The sequence below is a fragment of the Camelus ferus genome, chromosome 32 (genome assembly GCF_009834535.1).
Source record: "Camelus ferus isolate YT-003-E chromosome 32, BCGSAC_Cfer_1.0, whole genome shotgun sequence".
Classification (NCBI taxonomy): domain Eukaryota; kingdom Metazoa; phylum Chordata; class Mammalia; order Artiodactyla; family Camelidae; genus Camelus; species Camelus ferus.
Genome location: NC_045727.1, coordinates 9,631,841 through 9,657,495, shown reverse-complemented (window position 1 = coordinate 9,657,495; position 25,655 = coordinate 9,631,841). Strand labels below are relative to the sequence as shown.

Below are 25,655 nucleotides of genomic sequence, written 5' to 3'. Positions count from 1 at the left end.
TTATCTTTGAGTCTTTATTGCATTGCCTCAAGAGTTGCACATACTTTTAGAAAATATAAATGAAGTCTGGAGATACCATCTTTGTAGTCTTTTAGTTTTCATTGAACACAGTTGAGAATTTAGAATTTTTCATTTTCTACCTATAATGGTTAAGAGTAGAAAAGTTGACAGGAAGACATTTCGCAGTTGTTAGATGGATAAAATAATGGTCAAAACAGACAGTGGGATTCTAGGGCCTCATTACAATGGTGAACTTGATCATATGAGTGAAATCTTAGACTGTGAGACATCAGATGACAGTATCCTAGATGAATTTTCTTGAACTCAAGAATTGATCAGTGAGCAGTACATTTCTGTGGTTTATATAAAGGAAATATGGAATTTGCATCAAATTAGTCATTAGGCAGGAAGGGCTTCATCATGCGGTATTTTTGTGACTAGAAGTTAGACTGTCCCATTTTGCCAGAAGGATGTGTGACAATATTCTTGAATTTCATATAATGTTGTGCACAAACATTTACTTGAAGAGTGTTGACAGCAGGTGTGTGTACAAAGGTGATAGGAAGAGAACATGTAATAGAGAAAAGAAAACAAGTCATTGGCTTGATCATTCTGATGGATGTTTATAAATCTGCAAATGAAAGTATTTTACAGTCAGGGAACAAAGAATATGGCTGTCCTCAACAGGTTTATAAGCCATCGATTTTCAGAAGCACTCCGTTTCCGCAGTCCAAGTTCAAGAAGAAGCAGAAGTGATGGTCATGTGGTAAAGATATATTTGAAATCTGGAAACAGATTTTATAAAACTATATGTCCCTGGTTCGTGCATGTCAGTTGACCAGTTTTATTCAAATGACATAGCCCTTTCACGTGTGTTTGTGTGTGTGTGATGTGTGTAAATGTGAGTGTGTATGTATATTCACATGTGTGTATTTGTAGGTATGTGTGTATATAATACACATGTGCACATACCAGGAAAATATTAAAATATGGGGTGTCTGTATTTCAATTTTGACTACAGTTTTCAGCTAATTTGCTTTTTTACTATCCTTTTATTTTTCTGTAAATTATTTATATAATGACCTAAATATTAAATAGAAGAGTCTATTGACTCGGCTGATAAAGGGAGTTGATTATTTTTCCTGGCCTGCTGAGGGTTAATGTAACGTACCTGTGTGGATCACTGTCCCCAGTATCTGACTGTGCATCCCTTTCAAGCACACATGGAATATTCATGAAAATTAACCATCTGCTTGGCTATAAAATATAAAACCTCCACAGATTTCAAAGGCTGAGTTCTGTGACTACAGGCAGCTAAGATACAAGCCATTTACAAAAGATAATTAGAAGAAGTCCCCTACATTGAGAAACTTTAAATAACTTCTGAGTAACTTACAGCTCATCAAAGGAATTATAATGGAAAGTAGAACATACTCAGAATTAAATTCTAACAAAATACTTTAAAAGTTGTGTAATACAGTTAAGATTGTACTTTAAGAAAGAATAAACGCTCAGGATGAAGAAACTTAAGAATCCAATTTAAAAAGTGACAGAAGTAACTACAGAATAAACCCAGATAGGGTAGAAGGAAGGAGGTGAAGATGAGCATAAGCTTATGACGTGGAAAACACACAGTAAGTAGTGAGGATGGTAAAGTCCAAAGCTGGTTCTTTGAAAGTCAAGCTTCTGGAGGGGAAAGCGCCATGGCTCTGATGAGTTCAGGGCCTGCCATTTGCCTAGATGGCCACAATTAGGGATGTATTTAACCCCCAGCCATGTAGGATGATCCACTTCTCTGCCACCATGTCTTGAAATTCATCTGCATTCAACTTAGTAAATCTTCACTTCTTGGGGATATGGGTCTTCTGGGGCCAGGGAACTTGAACTTGGCCCTGCATCGGACCTCAGTCACATGCTCCTTGTTCTCCAGCTGGTGTGGGTGGACACGATGACTTGGCCAGTGTGGCTCCTGGGTCCTGTGTGCTGGGACTTTCGAGAGGCACCCTGAATACCTGTCTGGAGCCTAGACTGGGGACAGCATGAAGTTAGACATGAATGTCCACTGGAAAGGGCTGTCTCCAAGGTCTCTTAAGGCAGTCCATACAAGCAGCAGGCTGCGTGCACTACTGAGGGGGCTCCTGTTTGCAGCCATTGCACACCAGGCCTCCTTGGGGAAAAGAGCATGGCGGGCTTAATTGGCTGCAGAAGGAGTATTTTTAACATAAACTTTTAAATTGAATTATAATGAACATATGGAAAATCACACAGACCATAAGCATGTAATAAATTTCTGCAAAATGAACTCACCTGTGCAGTCACCACCCACATTAAGAAATGAACACTACCCTTACCAGCACACCACAGTGCATTCCTTACGCCTCTTCTTCTCATTAACCATCTCTCACCCAAAAGATGCTGTGTGTTTTTCTGATTTTTATTACCAAGTACTAATTTTGCCTGTTTTCAAACTTTATGGAACTGGAATTATCCAGCATGTGGTCTAAGGCTGACTTCTACTCAGCATGTTTGCGGGGTTCAGTACGTACTGTTCACCTAGGAATAGCATGATCATATTTGGGAGTATTTCACAGTTCGTTATGCTGTTGGTGAGTATTTGGGGTGTTGCTGGTTTCAGCTGTTCTGAATAATGCTTCTATGAATGTGCTTGTGCATTTTTTTTAATTGAGTTATAGTCAGTTTACAGTGTTGTGTCAGTTTCTGCTGTACAGCACAATTCTTCAGTCCTACCTGAACATACATATATTCATTTTCATATTTTTTTCACCATGAACTACTACAAGATATTGAATATATTTCCCTGTGCTGTACAGTATAAACTTGTTTATTTTATATGTATTGTGCATGTTTTTTTAGTTACATATCATGCATTTCTGATGCATGTGTGCACTTGGGGTGGGATTGCATTCCAAAGTGATTTTTACCCCCAGCAGCATTAAATCAGAGTTTTCATTGCTCCTACCTTCACTAACTTCAACTCTGTATTGCTTATAAAATTGTGTTTTTAATTTATGTTTCCTTGTTGGTTAATTATGTTATACTCCTTTTCATGTCTTTATTAGCCGGTGTGATGCCCTCTTTTGTGAATTGTCTGTATCGTTTACTTGTATTTTATAGTTGGCTATTTTATCTTCCCAATTTACAGCTCTTTATACGCACAGGGCACGTGTATTTCAGATAACTTTTCCCATTCTTTCACTTCCATATTCCCTCGCTTAATGATATCTTTTGAGGAACAGAAGATTTTAATTTCAGTGAAATCTGGTGTTTTCCTTTTAGAAGTCTTTGGGGAAATCTTTTAAAAATCTTTTTACTAATGTCTTGAAGATATCTTTGGATGTTTTCATTTAGAAGTTAATTGTTTGACCTTTCACATTTAGGCAGTAATTCACCATTAATTGATTTGTTTGTGTATATAATATGAAGGGTCATGAACTGTTTTTTCCCATATGAACCTCCAGTGGCCTTATTCCCATTTATTGGCATGTTCCAGCAGTGCCATCTTTGTCATAAATCAGGCAGATATTTTCTGGACTTGCTGTTTTGTTCCATTGCTCTGTTTATCTTTGAGCCAATTTGAAGTTCTCTTAACGACTATAGCTTTACAGTGTATCTTTTAGTATAAACTCTTCAACTTTTTCTTCATTCTTCAGCCTTTTCTTCTTCAAGAGTTATCTTGACTATTATTAGGCTTTTGCATATTCATTTTGTCAGTTTCTGAAAGCATTAGGGCTTTGATTGGAACCACACTGAATCTATTAATTTGGAGCGAATTTACATCTTTTAGCATGGAGACTACCAACACTCCATACAGTACTACTACATAAACACGATGTAGTTCTCCATTTATTTAGGACTGCTTTAATTTAGATTTTGTAGGTTTTTGTGTCAAGATCTTATACATCTTTTATTAGATTTATTCCTTGGCTGTTTGATCTTTTTAATGTTAATATAAATGATACCTTTTTAAAATTGTACAAATTTCTTTTGCTACTATATAGAAAGAGTTGGTTTTCATATATTGAACTTGTATCTAGCAACCTTACTAAATTCACTTATTTACATGATTTGTAAATTGTTTTGGCTATGTTTCATGTATGATTAAGCTATCTGTTAACAATGACAGTTTTATTTTTTTCTTCTGATCTTTGCAATTAAAAAACCTTTCTTATTACACTGACTAGTACATCTGTTCCCATCTGTATAATTTCTTGATCTCTGAGAGGAAATAATTGACCATTAAAAGTGATGTTAGCTATAGGTATTTTATAATTGCTCTTTATCAGATCAAAAAATTTTTTATTCCTAGTTTGCCGTGACTTTTTAATTAATAATGAAGGTTGATTAGAAAGGACACCAAAAACACAAGTAATAAAAGAGAAAAATTGATGAACTGGACTTCTTTAAAATTAAAACTTCCCAAACCAATCAAGAATTATCAAAAGATAAGCCACAGATGGAGAGAAAATGTTTGTGAATCATATTTCTGAAAAACACTTGTACCCAAGAATAAAACAAATTATTTAGGAAAAAAATTAGCAAAAGATTTGAGTAGACACTTTACTCAAGAAACTGAATTACATTTTCAGTTTCTTTAATATGTATTTGTGTTTTCAGATTTTCTGTTTGTCAGTTTTGGTAAGTTGTGTTTTCCTAGAAATTTGTTTGTCATTTTTCAAATTAATTGGGCTAGAGTTGTTAATAATATTCCCTTACTGTTTCATTGTCTGTAAAATCCTTAGTACCGGCCTCCTTTCATTCTTGATTGGAATTTGTGCTTTCTTTGATCCTCCATTATGAGTCTTGCTAAAAGGCCTTTTATTTATTTTAGTTTTTCTCAAAGAGCCAACTATTTTGATTTTTCTCTCTTGCACATGTATTTTCTATTTACAAAATTATTTTTTACTCTAGTTTTTAATCTTTCTTTTCTTCTATTTTGGGATTTTTTCCCTCCCTTTTTTCTATTTCTAGTTAGGGATACTTGATAAGGGTATTTGACTGCTTGCTTTATCAGCGCCTGTGAGAGATCTGTTAAAACCCACTGTGGTTGTCGATGTGTCAGCTTTTGCTTCTTATATTTTAGAACTGTCTTTTTTGTTTTTTATTTATAATTCTTAGGACTTTTTTAATGGATCAACATGTTTGCTATTGTAAAGTGACCCTCTGTCTTGAGTCATGTTTCTTGCCTTCGTTCTCCCTTGCCAGAGATTAAGATGACTTTGCAAGTTTTCTTTTGCTTGATATTTGCATGTTGTTTTTACCCTTTTTCTTTAGCCATTCTGTGCTCTTATATTTTAAGACATATCTCTTGTAAACGGTATCAAGTAAGATTTTAAACTCTCCTTGCATAACCTGTGTGAAGATTTCCCTGTAGTGTTTCTTTTAGTGTGGGCCTGCTGACGTCCGATTGTGTGGGTGTGTGTGTCTGAGTGGGTGTGTGAAAATGTCTTTATTTCACCATCATTTCTGATGGATAGATTTGATTCGTTTGGAATTCTCAGTGGGCAGTTATTTTCCTTCCTGACTTTAAAGGTGCTCATTTTCTGTCTCACACTGTTGTGTGGATAAAGCTGTATTCCAGGATTTCTCTGCTGGGACTGGTGTGCAGCGAATGGGCCACAAGTGTTACGAGCAAACCTTGATTCTCTTTGGCTCCTGCCATGGCTTCCAGCAGCCTGGTCTCTTTAACCCAAGTGTGCTTTTCAAAGCATGCTGTGTGGTCGCAGGGTCAGAATGTTGGAAAAGCCCCCGTCAGACCTCTGGTTGGTGTGTTAGAGCGCACCCTCATGGTGTCCTGGGACCAGAGGACGTGATGGATCCCATGATGCAGTTTTGGGGGCCCCTCAGGACCACCTCCTCCAGAGTCCTCATCTGTCCCATCAACTTCCACTTATTCATTGCTTTGGCTCCTCCTTCGTCCACTCCCTTCCCCCGTATCACACTACTTTTAGCTACTTTTGTTAAACGATACGTATTATTAGCTAACATGCACTAAGCAACATTTTATATTCTCAGTTTACAGTTATATTCTCAATGTTAAATGACAGTGAGTGTGAACCATTACTTCATTAACAAATACATCCTATTAACTTAATGTAGAATTTTTTGGCCCTACTATTTTTCTTTGCTAAATTTTAATTTTTCATAGAAAAAATTAGTTATGAAGATATTATACCAGACATCTAAAAATGTTTAAAGAGTTAACATATTGAGAATCCATCACCTAACTTAAGCAACACAGTATTACAAAAAAGATTGAAGTTCTCTGTGTCCATTGCCAGTCACATCCCTCCCCTCTGCTGAGGTCACCACCAATTGAATTTGGAGTTTATTACTTCCATGCATGTTTTATATCCCTAAGTAGCATTCTCCTTTTAAAAACTTACGTAAATGATTATTATACTGTGTATCTTTCTGTAATTATATATAATTATAACTGTGTTATATTTATTTCTATACTTATAAATCTTCCAACATTGTTAAATGTATCCATATTTATACTTTAATTCCTTCATTTTCATGTTGCACATACAACATTCTGTTGCATAAATATGTTCCAGTTTTGTTATTAATCCTTTTGTTGAGTGTCTAGGTTATTTCCAAGTGTTTTGCTATTTTTATATATGTTACATTGAATGTCATTGTACATGTTTTCTTGGGCATGTGTTTGAGAGATTTTCTAGGCTATGTATACCTAAGAAGTAACGGGTTGTGTGGGGTGTGTGCTTGATCAGCTGTAGTTCTCACTCCCTCAGGAAGTGTGTGGGCTCAGAATGTCCCCACCTCGGCTGATACTCGATATGATGTCCTGTCATGATCAGTTTCTAGTGGGCTAGTAAGAGAGTGAGGAGCTGAGCGTATACCGTCTGTCCTGTAATTCTACTTTGTTGTTTGTCTGTTTATTTAAATAGGGACCTACCTTGTCTCAGAGAAGTTAATTTTATAAAAAAGAATGTCTTTGTTGAGCCACAGAGTAAACAATCCCTTAAGGAATTCTTTATGTTGATTTGTATCTGTTCCCAAGTGATGAGTCTGGGGTGAACTAATTATCACACTGTCGGTTTGTATATACTTTCAAATGAATGACTGTTAAATGTGATCTGTGGTCACCAAGCAGGCATCCATGAGGGCACAATGGTTTTTGCAGCAGTGAGGTGCCCTTTTCACTGGGTTGGCATTTGCACTGATGGGGCAGAAGCAGTGGTGGGTAAAGTGCCAGCATACTTGCAGGAACCAAGAAAGTGGCATCAATCTGCAGTGATTTTTGTTAACACGAATGGGCTTATTTGTATTATTCAATGAATAAATAAATATTTAAAAAATTTTGTTTCATTTTATAATAGAATAACTGTTGGTAGATTTATATTATATAATCTGAACAAAACCCCTTCCTCTAAGAGTATGAATGGAGCCTGAGACCACAAAGCTTGAGAACCATTGCTTTAAGTACATGGTAGATGTATGAACAAACATTTTATTCTTTCTGATGCTGACCAGCGTCTTTGGGATGGAAAAGTTAGATAATAGAATTCGTTTGGTAGATAAATTCTGCCTTATCTTCAAGTTATATATGAATCTTAAGTAAATTTTCAATTCGTTGCCTTAAAATTTTGTTTATAACTGGATTATATTTGTAAATAAAATACCTTGCAGGTGCTGATCTTAAGGAAAGAGTCAAAATGAATCCCAGTGAAGTTGGCCCTTTTGTCTCCAAAATAAGAGCAGTGATTAATGAAATCGGTAAGCACAATTACATTGTCTGTTGAGCATGCTGAAGAGGACCTTAAATGTCAGCTTTCAAAAGTTGCACACTGTCTTCTATATAAGCTTTGACTACAATATATAATTAGATTTTCATGGCCTATAGCTGGTTGTAAAGCAGCATGGACTATATTTAATTTGAAAAATAGTGAAAAATATTTTATAATTAAAGATGCCTCCTGTTTATGATGACACAGCATATGGAGGTAGTTATTAGAAAACAAAGAAGAATTTGGTGTAAGCCTTTGACGTAAAGTATCTATATTTCTTGTATAATTGCGTACACAAACATATTTATGGATTTGGAATTTTTTTGGTTTTTCATGTCAATAGGATCATTCTGTGTAATGTTTATATTTGCGTACCTGTTAGTTTACTTTTTTATTAATACTTTTTAATATATTGCTGCATAGTAATGCATAGAGTAGTCTTATCCAAAATTTTAAATTATTGCTTCCTTAATGAACATTTAGGGTTTTTGTTGTTGTTTTGGTTTTTTGCTGTTTTATTGTTTATAATAAAACAATGATTATCTTCGTACAGAGTCTTTTAGAGCATTAGGATGTCTGTATAGGTTAGATGTCTAGACATGGTGTTGCAGTTCTCAGGACACACTGAATATAGAACGCACTGAAGAAGCTGAATCAGTAGTTGAATGTTTTTTCACAGAGAAAGCCTGAGACCCAGTTTTTACATGTTCAGTGACTTGCATTTCAGATTCTTTCCCTAGCCGGTGAGGAACAGATCATTGCAACCGTATACTACCTCTTCCACAGAACGGTGGAGTGAGAGTACCTTCCTAAAGTCATTATTTCAGATCAGCAGAACCTTATGCATAAATATGACACAAGCAATGGAAGAAAGGATTGAGAGGAGCCATACCTGTGAACATAGATGAGATCAGTAAGTTTATTACAAACACCAAGTTGGATTTTCACAGGAATTGAAGGGGGAGAGAAAGATTTCCGCTTGAAAATATTAAATTTAATTCATGACGTTAGCCAAGTAAAATCATGGGTTTTTCTCAATAGACTGAGAAAAAGAATTAGAGAGATGTCTGCTCCGTCACAGGTAAAGCACAAGGCAAGCCAGGAGGAGCAGAGCGTGCCTGTTCCTGTTCTGTTCTCTTAGTAAATGCTCATTAGGTATCATCTCCTGTTTCACCATGGAGATTTCAAATCAAACAGGCTCTGTACTCACAGACAATAAAGCAATAATAGAATAGAAAAGAAAATCAGCTGGTCTCCTAAAGTCAGAAAAAAAGACAGGAGGCCCCCACCACCTCTGTTCAAGATGGTTCTGAAAATTCTGGCATGTGTGCAAAAGGTGGGGAGTGGAAATACAATGACGGCTGAAAAAGAAGAAATATAACACTGTCTTTCTCAAGTGGTGATTGTCTCCATTGAAAATCTATAAGGATCAATAAATTATTAGAAATAATGAATGTTGCAAGATAGCTGAATAGAAGATTCATATTAAAAAATAATTAATTGCCTTTCTTCCTACCAGCAACAGACAAAAGGTATCAATCAAAGAAAGATAACGTTGACAAGAGAAACAAAAGTAGATCTAGAAATATATGCAAGCTGTTTGGAAAAATTATGAAACTTTACTGTAAGACACTAAAAAAATTAAATGGAGACGTCTTATTGAATAGAAAGATGCAGTATCAAAAAGGTGATTCTCACAAATGAAATTAAGTGCATTAATTTTGTGAGGAACTTGGTGGGCACAGACAGGCCCCCAAATAAAATAGCTGAACATTCTTAAAGAAGAAGGAAATAAGGGTCCTTGCCTTATTATGCCCAAGACTTATTTTAAAGATACAGGAATTAAGGTGGTATATTACTGGCTTTGGGATAGACGAATTGACCAGTGGAGTGGACCGTAGAACCATAAAGTAGGGGAAGTGATATGGAGAGAGGAGGTGCTGCAGATCACTGGCAGGTGGCAAAGATGTGACTACAGTTATGAAATAAAACAAACTTGTATGGTCTTGATGGAGTGAAAAATCTCTTAAACACACACACACACACACACACAAAACCACAAAGGGAAAGGTTGATAATGTTCTATGAAATTAAACTTAAGAACATATGTTTGTTAAAAGACACTCTAAAGAAAGTAGAAAGAAAAGCCACAAACTGGGAGAAAACACTTGAAACACATAGCTGCCCAAGGATTCATGTATATATATATGCATATAAGAATCAACACATGTATACATACATGCAGCCTGGAAGTCAGTAAGACAAAAATGTTTCCCACAAAAGCGAAGTGGGAAGCATGTGCAGGGAAGATGAGCGTCCTCACAGGTAATCATAGAAATGCAGATGCATACCACAGTGGGATACTGTTTTATACCTACTAGGTTAGCCAGAAATTCTTATGCCTGATATTACCAAGAGTTAACAAGGAAGTGGGTCATTAGGAAGTTTATACACTTCCAGTGGGAGTATAAATTGGTGTGACTGGTTAGGAAAACAGTTCGGTGTTGTCTTACAGAGTTGAGCATCCACATCCCATAAGACTCAATAGTTCACTTTTTTTGGGGGGAGTATTTACCTAGAAGGGTGGCTTTAGGACTGTTTTTTCTAGACCTGTAGTAACAAATATATTTATAGTTTGGTCCAGTAAACACATAGGGGTGGGTGGGTATCAAACATTCATGAAATAACCTTTCTTTGTGCATTGCATTTTGATACTATTTTACTTTATTTTTAAAACTTCCCGATTTTGACCAGCTAATGAATCCACTGCTACTTGGAGTTTGACACTACACTATTCTATAGATATTTTGCAGGTGTATCCTAGGGAAACTTATCCCTGGATTTAAGACAAAGACTATTTATAGTAGCAATATTGTTCAGAATAAAAAGCTGAAAACAACCAAATTGCAGTGATGGGGGAAATGGATAAATGTTTGGTCCTTTTGTGCAGTTGGGTGTAGACAGCATTGCAAATAAGTGAATAACTTACACATGTAACAACAAGGATAAATATTTGAAAAATGTTGAATTAAAACAATATATAACTTTTTATAAAACTGAAAGCATGAAAGATGGTATATAATTTAGAGCTACGTAAGCATGTAATGAAATCACATACACAGTACACACACAGAGGAAAAGCTTGAGAATGATAAACACAGACGTTGGTGGTTACCTTTGGGTTTGGAAAGACAGAAGAATAGGTGAAAAAACACCTGGACAGGTAGGGTATTCTGACCTGTTTCTTACTTTGAGTGGTGATGTTAAGGGAGTTAGTTATTATTATGCTTCATTATGTGTACATATTAAATATGTTCTTTATATTTGCCAAAATTAGATCAAAGTAGATTCATAGCTCTTGAGTTCTGCAAACATCTCTTGTGTTGTTTCTTGAATTATTTTCTGCGTTTTTTCTTATATCCTTTTTTCTTATTTTCAAGAGAAGCCAGAATTCTACAGTTTTAGAAAATATCTCCTACTTTTAAGGTTTTTATTGAGAGAGAAAAAACCCTTCGAATGTCAAACAGAATTGGTTTATGGACCTGATTTTGTACATAAGCCTCCGGTTTTTTTGGGGGTCCTTATCCTCTGGTTCTCCTCATAGTTCATTTTCTGTAGAGAAGGACTTCCTGGGGGTCATTTTTTCCCAGAGGAAATGGCTTGTCTGGTGGGTGTTAATGGATGTTGGTGGAGGGGGATCCTGTATTGTACACTTGGGGCTGTTTTCACATACAGATGTGCTGGCGCCTGCTCATATGGACCTGAGGATCGTTAAAGTGTCAGGAATTCTGTGAGCTGGTTTTGAACAACCATATACATCTTGTGATCCATCATTGTGGCAGTATCAGTAATAGTACAAATCAGAACATATCCTTCCTGTTTGATACCACTTTCCCCTCTTGCCTCCTGTTGCATGTTCATTTTTTGCAGCTGGAGTATCTTTCTCTGGGTTCTAAAGGGTGAATGGACTTAGTTCTCGGCCACAGTGGCTACTGTGCTCTGCTTGTTTTTAATGAAAGGGTCTATAAGGAACTTATAGGCACTGGATGCATTTGAAAGCTGTTCTATTAAAATAGAGATGAGAAAGAAGTTCTGTATATTGAGTCACTAAATTACTTACTTTACTGTTCCTAACTTCTTAGAAAGCGTCTTCTTAAGAAGTAACCCCAAAATTCTATAGCAAAATTTAATTCTTTTGCTTTTTCAAAGGAAAAAAAAACATAAATGGCTTTTTTTTTTTGAGATATTTTATTCTAAAGAAATTCTCAGGTTTCTCAAAAGTTGATCATTGTTACAAGTCCCCACTGTCCCCTTCAAGTATGAGATGTCTGGGTAGAAAGCAGTAACTGACTACTTTGAAATGTCGTGCATTAGCAGGTCAGCATGGATGTGCAGACATGAGATTATCCTGGTCTAATAACTGACTGCTCTTGTTCCTCAACTTTCCACCCCTCCTCCAGCTGCATGATCTGGCCACCTTACTGCTGGGACCACTGTTGTGCAAATTAGCAATTTAGAATATGCTGTTCTCAAGCAAAGGTATTTAATTACCTACTTAGGACCAGTCTTTGTCTAATCAGATGATATTTCATGAAGAGCTAGAAAGCATTTTTAGAGTTCTCTCTGAAGTAGAAACTCTGAGGGGGGACGTCCTGGTTCTCTCAAGTTGAGGTCTCAAGGAGTTGCTATCTGATGATAAGGAATATTTAAAATAGGTCTTCACCAGAATTTTAAATTGTAGGATCTAGTGTGATGTGGATGATAATTCTATGAATGATCTTCCACAGTAATCCTTTAAAATGCCAGGCATTTCTGGCTCCCCCCACCATGAAATAAAATTGCAGAAGCTTCAATTTAGCTATGTAAATGCAGAGCTTAATTTGCATTGAAATACAAGTAATTATGTTAAGAGGACAGATTATAAAATTCATCTATTTAACAACATCATTTTTTCTAAAGATTTTGTTACACTGTAAAGTTTTATAAAAAGGAAGTAATTTGATCTTGAAAGTTTTCAAATTCTCTGATTAGCTTCTCTTCATGTGATTGAAAAATCTATTGTTTTAAGTATTTTTCTATCAGAAAAAGCTATCTCTCTGGGTCAGATACATAGACAATATTTTTGTACAATGGAACAGAAAATTTTGTGTAAAAAATATCTTACATAAATTTTATGGGATAAACCTCTTCTCAAGAAGTGCTTCTCATTTATTTTTCTTTTGTTGACATGATCTTGAGTTTTAGGATTGAGACACACTTTAGAATTTTAGAATTGAAAGGCTCAAAGAAATAAAGAGTAAGTCACTCATAATTAAAAACTAAAGAAGCACAAAAATACAGAAGCACATTTCTATCAGACTTTATCTTGGTCACCTTTCTGCAGGGGTTTGTTATGGAATCAGACTCTTTCTTTCCCCCAGCATAGCTGACTTTGTACAAGAGAATATTCTTTCTGTTTCGGTGACTGCATGATCTGTCTGTCTTCCTGTTGTCTTTACCTTAAGCTAGAAGATACAGTACAGTTCATACTGTAAAGCTGGTCTTACGTCAGAACATCAGCTCAGTTTAACAGTTGCTCAGAGGCTTTGCCATAGATGTTTATTTTATTATAGAAAAGTTATATTTTATACATTACCAAAGTGCAGTGAGCGTCTGTGAATTGTTTTGATAACTGTTGATTGAGGCGTACCATGAGTAAATCTCTTGATGTGGAGGTAGGAGATGTGGATTCTAGTCCTCTCTGCCGTTTGGTACTTTTCCAGTCTCCTCCCTGTTGTGAGAACACCGTGGGCTTTTTCTCCACCTGTCCCTAGTATCTGGCATGGTGGATCTCCGACTGAAAGAGTAAATTGGGATCCTGCTGGTGGAGCAGTGAACAGAGCTGTCCTGGTTTCCTCTCATCTTCAGATTGGATTCTCCCTTGGAACCCCTTTCTGTTTGCCTGTACCTGAAATTCAAAGAATCATGCTCATCCTGGCCTGAGCTTGATTCTTTCTCTTCCACCCCAGTTCGTGTTGTTTCCAGGATGTGGCTGAGGATGATAGAATGAACGTAGATGGACCAATTTGCTTATTTATCATGATGAGTAAATTAGAACACTACCCTTCTGCTGGATTAAAATGGGAGGCGTAGGTCAGGAGTTCAGGTTTGAAGTGTAAAGCTGGTTGATGCTAAGGAGACATCCAAGTTGGAGATGTCAGGCAGGCAACAAGAGAGGAGCCTGGACAGGAGCAGGTAGTCCAGGCTCAAGATGTGAATTTGGGAGCCATCAGAATGTTGATGCTATGTGAAGCTCAGGCCCTGGGTGAGGCACCTAGGAAGTTAACTGCAGAGAGAAAAAATGGCAACCCTGAGGCGTTATAATGTTTCAAGGCTGAGATGAGAAAGAACCAGAACGGAGGTGGAGAATGATCAACCTGGGTAGGCAGGTGGGAAGAAAACAGTATTCTGACACCCAGGAGAAGAAGGTCTTTCATGAAGGAGGGACTGAGCAAAAGCTGCTGACAGGCCACGTAAGATGCGTGGTAAAGAAATTGCTCAGTATTGCAACAAGCATCCTTTTGGAGACAGCGTTGAGGCTATGGTCAGATGCTTAATTTGGCTGGGAAACAATGAAAAACTCCATTCTTTCTGTAGGGCAATTTTGGGAGATGCCTTAGTCTGGGTACCAGGCTGGGCTTTCTGGTTTTAAGTACTTAAAAAAGAAAAAAAGCTAGTTATCTGAAACTTATCCTGGTTATGGACAAATACTTCCTATAATTTGATTTCTTGTAAATAAACTATAAGTGAAAGTATTTGGAAAAATTTTCCTCTAAAATATATGTATATAGCTTTCTATGAAGCACAGCATCTGATTTATCATGGCTTAATTGTAGTCTCGGATGCTGACTTATGGCAGTCATAGCTTCTGATGTAAGATCCAGAGTTTTTGCATATGAATAAAGTGTGAGTAATTTTTACCTGTTTAAAGTACTGTACTTGTCGTTTCATGCACTTACTCATTATATTCTTTTTAATTACATAAAATGTTCAGCTGAGAAATGAGCTTGTAAAGGTACACATCCACCTAAAACTCTTTGTAGTATCCCATTTTAGGATTTAGATATTCTCCAGTAATGAAACAAGAGCTTGCATCAATTCCAGGTGTATCCCTGTTAAGCTTTCCATTTGGTTTAGAGGCATCTGATAACTCGAGAGAAATCCAGAGGTGTTATTTATTTATTTTTTTCAGTTTAAGTTTATCACCATTACACAATTCAAAGCTTTTCCAGATATTTCATTTTTGTTTTGCTTTGTCTGAAATAAAGCTTATTCTGAAGATACTTAAATCAGTACCACAGTGACTGTTATAATACAATTTGAGAGATTATACACTTGTTATGTTATCTTTACTGTTGCCTCTTTTAGCTTTTATTTTAGCTGTGTTGTGTTAAGAATTGTTTAGAAAAGATTTTCAAAGTTTGCAGAATTGTCTGTCGGTCTGCCGAGTTGACCTGTTTAAGTAAGTAATTTTGTTAAATTGGACGTTATCCGGCATGTATTTTAAGTGCCCTCCCACCCCCCATTTGATGTAATAACTAGAAATTGGAGGTACTGAATTACGGTGTATGAAAGGTTGATTGGTGAAACACTCTGGTTAAGTCTTGACTTTAGTTTTCCAAGTAGTAATTTCCAGATCTCAATTTTAGTTTTCTTTACCCTCTTACCAAGAATGATGGAAAGCTGACCACAAGTACCTAGGAGTTACTTGTTTTCCCATATGAGTAGTTAACAGCCCCTGTTTATTGAATCATAGTCTAGAATGGAGTCGTTACACCTCACAGTTTGCAGCTTATGGTCTCTTGTCTCTTTTTGGAGTTTTACTGCTTTGGCTGCTTTCATTGGGGTATTAATCACATTATGACTTTGGACAGTTTTGTGAAATTATAATGTGTTGCTAAATATAGCAAGAATAATGGGCTTATCAACCAAGCTCTGTTACTTACTCTAAAATATTACCCTAGAATATTCTAGATTTTGACAAGACTAGAAAAAAAATCACTTTAAAATTTTTTGGCTTTTTTTCAACTTTTTTTTTTTTTTTGGCAGGGGCAGTAATTAGATTTTACTTATTTATTTTTAGAGGAGGTACTGGGGATTGAACCCAGGACCTTGTATATGCTAATAAGCATGCACTCTACCACTTGAACTAAACCCTCTCCCATTTTTTGCCTTTTTGATGTTAGTTCTTAATTCCACAAGGAATATCTGTGTATGTGTTTAATGTAGAAATTTAAAACTCTTTTCAGCAGCTTTCCCTCCTTCTGTTTCTTTCCACATAAGTAATTATTGCTCATATGCTAATTTAATATGTACATTTTTAGTCCTTTTCTTGATTTTACTTGAATATTTGCATACATACATTGCTAGATAGATTATGTACAAACATGTATATGTATGTATGTATATGAAAATAACCACAAAAACAGATTTTTTAAATTTTATTTTTGGAAATGTATATTTAGGAATTTATCCATGTCATCTAGATTTTCAGATGCGTTAGTATAAAGTCATCCACAGTGTTCTTTTATCTGTTTAACGTCAGAAGCGTCAGCAGTGCTGTCCCCTTTGCACTCCTGATGGTGTCCTAATTCGTGTCCTCTGTCTCCTCCTTTGATCAGTCTCTACAGAGCCTTCTCAGTTTTATTATACATTAGAAAATCTGTTTAGGGCTTTGTTAATTCTCTCTATTGTTTCTGTTTGATTAATTCCTATTCTACTTTTTATTAATTCCTTCCTTTTTTCTTCAGGTTTAATTTGCTGCTTTATTTAAAACTTATTCAGATGATTGTTTGTTTCATTTATTTTCTGTCAGTTAGACATATATCAGACCTTCTTACTACATCCGTTTATCTCTGTATTTTCCATGTTTGTTTTTCCTTACTTTTTTGTGAATAGTTTCTTGTCACCTCTCCACCAATTCAGTAATTTTCTCCTAAGCTGCACCTGATTTTATACAAACATAGAGTTTTTTTGTTATATTTAAAAATAGTTTTTGGTTCTTCAAAAAATCAGTTATGTCACTTTTTTGTTTGCAGTTTAACTTCCTGCTTGGCTTCGTGTTTTTGAGAGTCCGCGTTTGATGATTTCTGATCTCAGTTTTGTGTGGACCTTTTCCTTTTTACTGTTTCCCTTATCTTGTTTCCTTGGGTAGTCTTTGGCTGTGTGATAGACATTGTAATTTAGAGTGTAGGTTTCTCCAGTGTGGATTTTTATCACTGCAATTAAAAAGAATTTCCTAGCATTGTTTACTACGGATATACCATAATGTATATAATTATTCCTTTATTGATGGCTTTTAGATAGTTTTTAGTTTTTTACTATTACAAACAACAATGCAGAAAATAGCATTAAACATAATATTAGTGTATCTGAGGAAGCCTCAATAAATAGACACATCTTTCTCTCTGAGGTTTGGAATAAATTAAAAAACAAAACTAGAAAAAAAAGGCAAAATATTTTTATGACTGGTATTAGGTAAGTTGAGGTTGTGGCTTCAGGTCTGTTGATGAGGTTTGCTCATTTGGATCGCCGGCATTAGACTCAGTTCCCCCAGACAGAGCTGCTCTGTGCTGGCTCTGGCTGTAACTCACAGGGTACCTGTGCATGCATGCATGCAGGAACACGTGTGACCTTGGAGGCCAGGCACATTTCCAAAAGAAGAAAGAAGGAGGTTATAGATCAACCAAGAACACGTGCATTTATTCATTTTTGAAGGAGCCATTTAGATAAATCATTCTTTAGGGTAGAAGAAGTTTGGGGACCAAAGTTACAGGAGAGGGGGACCCCCACCTCTGTAATGCTGTATATATTTAGCGTTTTAGGGAAGAAGAGAACAGCTGTCTAGCCATGTACCCTGGACACTTGCCAGCTGGGAAAGTGAGTGAGGAGCCTTGTCAGAAAGCACCTCTGGAGGCAGGTGGCTGGAGCCGGCCCTCCTGCTGAACTGATGCTCGATGCTCGCCTGTTGAGCCAGCTTTCTGCACTCTCTGCTAAGCTGCTGAAATGGCAAAGAAAATGTGCCTCCAGGCCACGCATACTCGTCTGTCCCCAGTTAGCCAGTGTTTCTGTTATTTCCTGGTTGACTTCTTGCAGATCGGTCAGAGAATGGCTGCGACATTTGTACTATGTGGAATGTACTGTGCTTCTGCTTTGTGGGCGCTCCCTCTGTGTCATTTGGTGTATAGATATTTTATCGCTGCTAGATCTTCATCGTGGATTTTTGCTTTATTAAGCCTTATGAAGTGCTTTTTGGGGTTTTTTTTTTAAGCCCTTTTAATGCTTTTACTCCATTGTTGCCCTTTTTGTTAAGATTTTGAGGTGTTTTCTTTGTATTTGACTCTGAGGTGCCATACCCATCCTTCATATTTTTCATATTTTCTGTTTTGTTTTAGATGCCTTTGTATCGTTCTTCTTGTAGTTGTGTTTTGCTTTGTGATCCAGCTGGAGTTTCTTCTTACTGGATGAATATAGCTCCTTTAAATATATTGATATACTTGGTGTTGAGTCCATCATTATGATTTTCTGTGCCTTCTGATTTTGATGATTTTATGTTTAAAAAATCATTTTAAATATGCTGCGTGTTTTTCTGGTTCGTTCTGTTTGTGGACTTATTCTAATCATGGGAAAGGGTTGCGTTTTTGTCCTAGGGGTTAGCTTTATTATTATTAGAACTTTATGTGCTGTACTCGGTCCTCTGTTCCTTTGGAAAGTTCTGTTGACTTCTTCGAATGAGCAGTGATGGAATTGGCATCTTTCCAGTTTTAAATTCTTTTCTCCCACCTTACTCTTCTCCCATCATTTTTCCTTACTGTTTTCTTTATAATTTTGAATAGACTGATACCTGTATTACTTGATTTATCAATTTTAAATTGTGTCTCTCATTTATAAAAGATCAGGGAACTGGTGTACTTTTGTTTAATTTATCATTTTCATGTTAGTCAAGTCACATACTTTTTAAAAACAGGTTTGTTGAGGTATAGTTGACGTACAAGAGATTGCAGCTATTGAAGTGTACAGTGTGGTAACTCTGACTTGTGAAAAGATCACCATAATCAAGATGACAAACATATCCATCACCCCTAGAAGCTTCCCCAGAAGGGTCTTTGGTAATCCCTTTGTCCTGCCCCTCCTGGTCCCCCAACTTATCCCCAGACAACTACAGCACTGCTTTGTATCACTAGACACTAGTTTCCATTTTTAACAATTTTTTATGAATGGAACACAGTATGTATTAATTTTGTATGTCTCTTAATCAGCGTATTTTTTTTGCGACTCATCCATGTGTATCATGGATCAGAAGTTGGTTCGTTTTTACTGCCGAGCAGCGTTCCATTACAGGGAGGTGCCACGTGCTGACATTTGGGTTGTGTGCCTTTCGGGGCAGTTACACACAGAACTGCTACAAACATTTGTATGTTAAATCTTTAACTGTCTTTACCTTTACTAGTCTTACCCAAAGAATTAAGGTTCTTACTGCTGCTTTTTATCAGCATTCTATGAATCAGTGAGGTTGTCAGGTTCTCTGTGGGTTAGTCAGGGTATCCAGTGTCTTGCCTGAAGATCTTGTGAAAATGCACATCCTGACCCAGTAGGTCTGGGTAGGACCTGGGATTCTGCATTTTTAACCAGCTTCCAGGTGATGCTAATGCTACTGGACCACAGTCGCACTTGGAAGAGCAAGGCTGTTGAGCCTGAGAGTTGATGCAAGCAAGGCAGTAATAGTGTAGTTTCTTCCTACAGGTGAAAGTGAACTACTCTAGTGTTATGTTTTTCATCAGAAATGGAAATAACATCATTTGCCATGTCAAGCAGCATTTGAAGTGCCAAGAGCTTCATTATGTATGAAGCAGCAGTCGATAGTGGAGGTCATGACTCAGGTACATTTGTTACAATGTCCCAGACCAGCCTGCTGCGTGGGAGCGTGGGGACTTATCTCGCCAGCATCCCCTCTTCGCGGTTCCGCAGGGAGGCTTTATTTGATTTGGAGTTTTGGTGAGAAGGGGAGGCTCTGGTGTTGGCTCTCCCTGCTTTAATGACCTACACAGTCACGTACCAGAGACTGTGTTGGGGGTTTCCGGGGAAACTCGAGTTGGAACTCTAGTATAGTCAGCTGACTGGTACCTTGCCTTTGGTTCCTAGGGTCCCCAGCTGGACCCAGTGAGCTGTGGTGTTGCTCCAGGTTTCCAAAAATTAGCAGAGCACAGAGCCATTGTGCTCGTCAGAGTTCCCTAGGAGTGTCAGCATTTCCCCTTCCTCAGATACATGGTCGCAGTTCCTCAGGGAGGGATGTCCTCCTCAGGGGCCCTGGGTCTGGGCTGTGAGGGCTGCTGATCAGCAGTAATGGGGACAGTGGAGACCCTGGGGCCACACCACCTGTGTTCGAATTGTGCCTGTACCAGGCAAGTAACAGCAGCTCCTCTGCCCAGTGTCCCTGTCTATAAAGTGGAAGTGGCGATAGTTTTGATGTCCTAAGACTGGTAGGAGGTTCAAATAATATTCGTGATATGCTTAGTCCTGTGACCACACATAGTAAGCAGTTCCAAGTATTTTGCTAGATCCACAGGTAGCAGCAAAAAAGAAAGAAGGCAGGTGGGTAAGCGGTAGGCTTGGAAAAATCAAGCAGCTTTTCTCACTTTGTACAGTGGTCACTATTGTGACTCCTGAAGTGATGGCTCCCATTTGCAGCCCTGCAGCCCTCTGTGCAATGGGGTGAGTGTGCGTGTTGGCGTCCAGGCCTGCTCCTTTCTCAGCGGCCTTGGCTGGGCTCCAGGAGAGCCAGGGTGCAGACGGCCTGGAGGCTTTGGCAGGAGTGGTTTTGTTTTGTTTTTTGTGGTTCCTTTGAAAGTTGATGATGGCGGTGGGAGAGCATACATTAACCTGACGGTAAAGTTTTAGCTGAAGTTAGGGATCATTAACAATTTATTATAATTTTTGGTTAACCTTGATTTTATTTCTGTTCTCCTTGAATGATTTCAGTGAAGTCAGACTTCTGGTATTACTCAATGGACATTTCTTTTGAAATATTCAATTTCTCTGTTTTCTATAAGAACACTATTCTTCAAGCAAAACCAAATTTACAACTAGTGTTTCTCCTTAATAACTGCACTGTTTGTATTTTTCCGGAAACATCTGAAAATCTACATTATGTGTTGCATTTACCCCAGAACTGACAGGAGACCCTCAGTTGCCTTTTTCCCACATTCCTGGCCGTCTGGCCCCAGTTGTGCTCACAGGGGTGTCCTGTGGACTCCAGGGTAGACAAGAGCCTTCCCCTGCCACTCATTTTTCTCTTAAAATAGCAAAACTTTGCTTGTTGGCTTTAATTTTATTTTTAGGACCATTCAAAGGATTACTATCTTTTTTGTCACACCTGGCTCATTTCCTGGACTAACCTCAAAATAGTACGCGGTCCTGCTGGTTGCATAACATCCTGAGTCATGATTTCTTCCTGTCGCTGTTGGGAACAGCCATTGCTCCTGACGGTTCCTGTTTCGTTCAGTTGCATTCTTACACAACTGCCACTTTGATCTTTCTTGAGTCTTTGAAGCTGATAATCTGCCTTTCTAATGGTGTGTCTTATTGAGTTTCCTCTGAGATTGTGAAGTGCTCCCAAGTAGAAAAAATACTGCACTTAAAAACAAGCACATTAGGTAATTACGGCACTAGCATGGACTTTGAGGTGACTCATGTTTTCCTGAAAAAAATTAATAAGAGAAACATCTTTCAGGGAAAAATTAGGCTTCTGCAGAACTTCAGGATTTATAATATAGTAAAAGGTTAAAATTTAATTACTCATTAACTACTAACTAAGCTGTTCTACTTAATCTTTTAGTAGGAAAAATTTTATAGACTGCCTTACATCATGCTAATTTGTGCTCATATTTGAAAGTACTAAGTACTGTCCCTATTTAATGAGTTGAGAGTGTTAATACCCTGTTTTCCTTGTTTTTTTTATATATAAGGAACCCCACATTTCTTGTCATTTGTGTTATCTGTAAGTTGTAATGTTAAAAACTTACCTGTTTGAGAAAAATGTCTTATAAGTTTTTAATTGTCACATTTAAAAGTAATTTTCATTATTTCCAAAAAGTATAAGCATATGGGGGAAAAGTGTTATATTCTCTAACTTCAGAATTAGGAAAAAATTCAGAACGAGATGAGTCATTTCAGCACCCCGTACCCCCAGCCCCCTCGTCTCCTGGGTCAGTATGTTTGTTATTTCCCGTCTCCTACCACTGCGTTACATAAACCCCATCCTCATACTTTAAGTCACGTGGAACCTAAAATCTGGCTGTTGGACATACCCCTTTCCCCTTCATTTTGTTACTGAGTCCAAACTCGTTCTGCTCGCTGCATGACAGGCCAGTAAATCGGGAGACAAGGTTTCGGGGCAAGGAATAGCGGCTTTATTTGGAAAGCCAGCAGACCGAGAGGATGGCAGACTAATGTCTTGGAGAACCATCCTGCTCCAGTCAGAATACAGGCTCCTTTTATACAAAAACAAAACAAAACAAAAACAGGGGAGGGGGTGTGTGGTTGATTGTTGCAAACTTCTTGCTGCAGGAATTCTTTGTTCTTGCAGCTATCTATGTAGGTCAGGCCATGGTGTCCCTGTAAACCTCCAAAAAAACAAAGGTTATTCTCTATTTTGCAACTTGCCATCTCCAGGTAAGTGCAGAAATGCTGATCTCCTTAAAGGTCAGAGCCCCAAGAATAGGCTCTCCTGGGTATTTAAGGCTAAAAGCAACATTGTTTTACAAAAGGTGCAGAGCGAGCAGGACTGAGCCTAGAAAACAGGGCACAGTGGTCAAAACTAAAGGAACAGATCCAGTATGGAGTCAGCTCTGTTCTCCTCTGTTACAATTTTATGTTATCAAAGTAATGTTTGTTTATAGACCTCTCACGTGAAGGGAAAAGGTATATTCATTAATCAGTTTCATTTGTGTTTTTATTTCTCTTTTTTACTGACATTTTATACCACTGGAAAAATGATGCTTTTTAACTTTTTGTTGGCTAAGTGTGATTTTTAAGTATAATGTTTATTTGAGAATATTAACTAATAAAAATGTAGAGCAAAGCCTTTTCAATCCTTTGAGCAGCCACTGCCTTTGTGTGGCAGCACTAAGAACATTACTGATGACCAGGAATTGTTAACCTTCCCAGGTTCTTTCTGTTCGGCTTCAGGGCTTATGAAGTTAATGTATATTACTTCGGTAATTTGCAGTCGATTTATTCCTTTTCCCCTTCTATTCAGTCCGCATTTTCAGTGCACAATTTGATGTGAAGAAAAATTCCTCTTTCCATATGTATCAAATCAATTTATCTCTATTTTTAGGGAAAAAGAAATCTAAGGAATATGAGATAACCCCTGTTTACCCTGGGATGGAATTATCAGAAACTGGAAGTCAGGAGTACACATATTTCAGGCCTGGGTTTGATTCTGGAGGCCCTTTAAACTCAACTTTTGTTTTTTCTTTTTTTTGAAGAGTCAGCTTCCAGCAGATACTTAGCGAGTGCTGAAGGCACTCCGTGTTGACCAGCGTGTTCACACAGCCAGGAGAGAACAGCCCCCTCCTTCCCGTTGCTCCCTCTGACTTAGGATCTCTGCAGTTGTTCTTTTCTGCAGCTCTAGGGGGCTGCATACGCTCATGGGGTTTCTTTAAAGTATGACATTGAAGAAGTCGATAGTAAAACGAAAAGCAGAGAGAATACCAGGATTAATGCAATGGAGACAGAAGAGATGGGGGAACCTTGACATCTGTCGCAGAGCGGTGAGAAGGTGTTACTGAGCAGCGTTGATGTGATGCTGGTCTTGCTTCAGGGCGGGCAGTAAGGCGGTGTGAATGCTCTGCTGGACCAGTACGTGCAGAGCGCCATGGAAACGTAAAACAAGGGACTTCCGGCTTGCTGGGCATTCCCAGCAGAGGGCAGCTTGTACACAGGTGTGGATGGGAACGGCTTCTGGAGGTGCTTTAAGTAGTCTGGGGCTAGAACACAGGGTAGGTGTGAGAGGTTGGAGAAGAGGTTGGGCAGGTGGGCAGACTTGGTTCATCCGCTGCCTCCTGTGCCGTGCGGTAAGTTTGCTCTATTTTTATCCTGTTGTGGAATAAATCATTGTACTATCTTAAATAGGGGAATAGCATGACTCTGTTTGCATTGTAGAAAGATTTTCCTGCAGGAAACATGGACAATGCATTGGAAGGGGCAGATTGAGGTGAAGGAGGTCCTCCTGCTGGTAAGAATGAGGGGACCCGGACCGCTGGCTGTAGGAAAGGGAAGGGAAGTTCCCATTTGTGAGCTGTTGTTAGGCAGGACTTTGAAAACAGTTGGGCGTAAGGTCATTAGGGGAACACCTGGGATGGCTTCTCGGTGTCTGTCTCGGGTACTTGGTGGTGGAGATGCTACCAATTGTGAAATGAAATCTAGAAAAAGGACTGACAAGAAGTTGATGGGAGCACACTGAAGTGTTTAAGTAGAGATGTCCAGCAGGCAGGAACCTACAGAGATGCCGTTTAGAGAGAGGTTGGGGTTTGAGGTGGCTGTTCGGGTATCATTGGTGTTGTAGACAGTAAAAGCTAAGGTTGGGGAGGACACCTTCCAGGCAGAGCTTCTACTGAGAGGGGAAGGAGGCTGGGAAATAACCAAAGGTAGATAGAAAGGCAGGAAAAAATGAGGGGGAGGGATCAGGCAGGCAGATGACTAAGGAACATCTGGTTTTGAGTTTTGTGATTGGCTGACCCCTTCCCAGTCATCCTTTGGGCAGGTTCTCAGATCCGTGTCAGTGCCCTTCCCACCTGAGGTGTGCGGGATCTGATAGTGCCTGATTGTCTTCTGGCTACTGTGCATCGTACTTGTTACCAGATGATTGATCTAGTGGGTCGATCCCCCAGCAGCCACTCAAACTGCTTCTGTCTTGTTTGAGTGGATGTGTTACTTCTTTGAATGAGGCTCCATCATTCTGAGCACCAAGGTAACCCAGCAAAGTATCATGAATTTTGCATTATACCTGTCATTTCAACTCGAAATTTGTATGAATCAGAACATCTCATAAAAGACTTTCAGACTATGAAGTCAGAACTGTGATTCTGTTAGTTCAACAGAAAATATTTACAAATGTGTTTCAGCAACACGGTAAGATTGAAAGACACTGCACAGGTATGTGAAGGAGAACTACACAGTTATATGTTTTCGTAGAATAACTGAACAAAATGCTTATTTTGTTAAAAGTAAAAAGGGTACAAAATCCTGTAGACAATGTTCCACTTAAAAATACGGTCACAGAAAAATATTTAAAATAAATTACATGGTAAGGTAACACTCTTCCTGAAGAAGCATCAAATCTTTCTATTTCAGCTAGTCTTCCAGTGCCAACCATCGTGCCCATAGACGGACTTGCCTTAGGTGGTGGTCTTGAACTGGCTTTAGCGTGTGATACAAGAGTAGCAGGTGAGAATTAGTTTTATTAAAAACGTAACTTTTTAAAAATGAGGTTTGTGTTGACCCTTCAGATAATTCCAATATTTTATTTATTTTTTTCTTGTTGAATAAACATGTAGAAAAGTCACCTTGTTGGGCTTAATGAGGTTTTAAAATTCCCAGTTAAGAAAACAGTCTTTTATACTCAGTCTCTTGTTCAGTCTTAGCAGTAGGAGAGGAAAACAGGAATTGGGTCAGACAGACCTGAATTTGGATCTTGGGTCCTGCCCTTTTTAGATCAGTTTCCCCTCTGAAATGTTGTGAAGATGAAGTGACTTCATTTATGATAAATGTGTAGCCCAAGCCGTAATTATTGTTAGTTACAATAATAATAACTTAACCTGTTTGAGGTTCACTTTCTTCCTGCGT

At 38.0% G+C, this 25,655-nt stretch overlaps 1 protein-coding gene and 1 non-coding gene across 2 annotated transcripts in view; one reads left to right on the top strand and one right to left on the bottom strand.

Annotated features, from left to right (window-relative positions):
- The window catches only part of LOC116660941 (methylglutaconyl-CoA hydratase, mitochondrial-like), a 91,451-nt gene that overhangs the window by 46,725 nt on the left and 19,071 nt on the right, over nt 1–25,655 (top strand). Inside the window, exons 4-5 of the mRNA XM_032471621.1 lie at nt 7,672–7,758; nt 25,164–25,256. Of these exons, the coding sequence (XP_032327512.1) occupies nt 7,672–7,758; nt 25,164–25,256 (180 nt within the window). The remainder of the gene's footprint in view (nt 1–7,671; nt 7,759–25,163; nt 25,257–25,655) is intronic.
- Nucleotides 2,071–2,205, bottom strand: LOC116661038. The gene has a single exon (XR_004316803.1). It is a non-coding gene; the product is annotated as a small nucleolar RNA SNORA70 (small nucleolar RNA).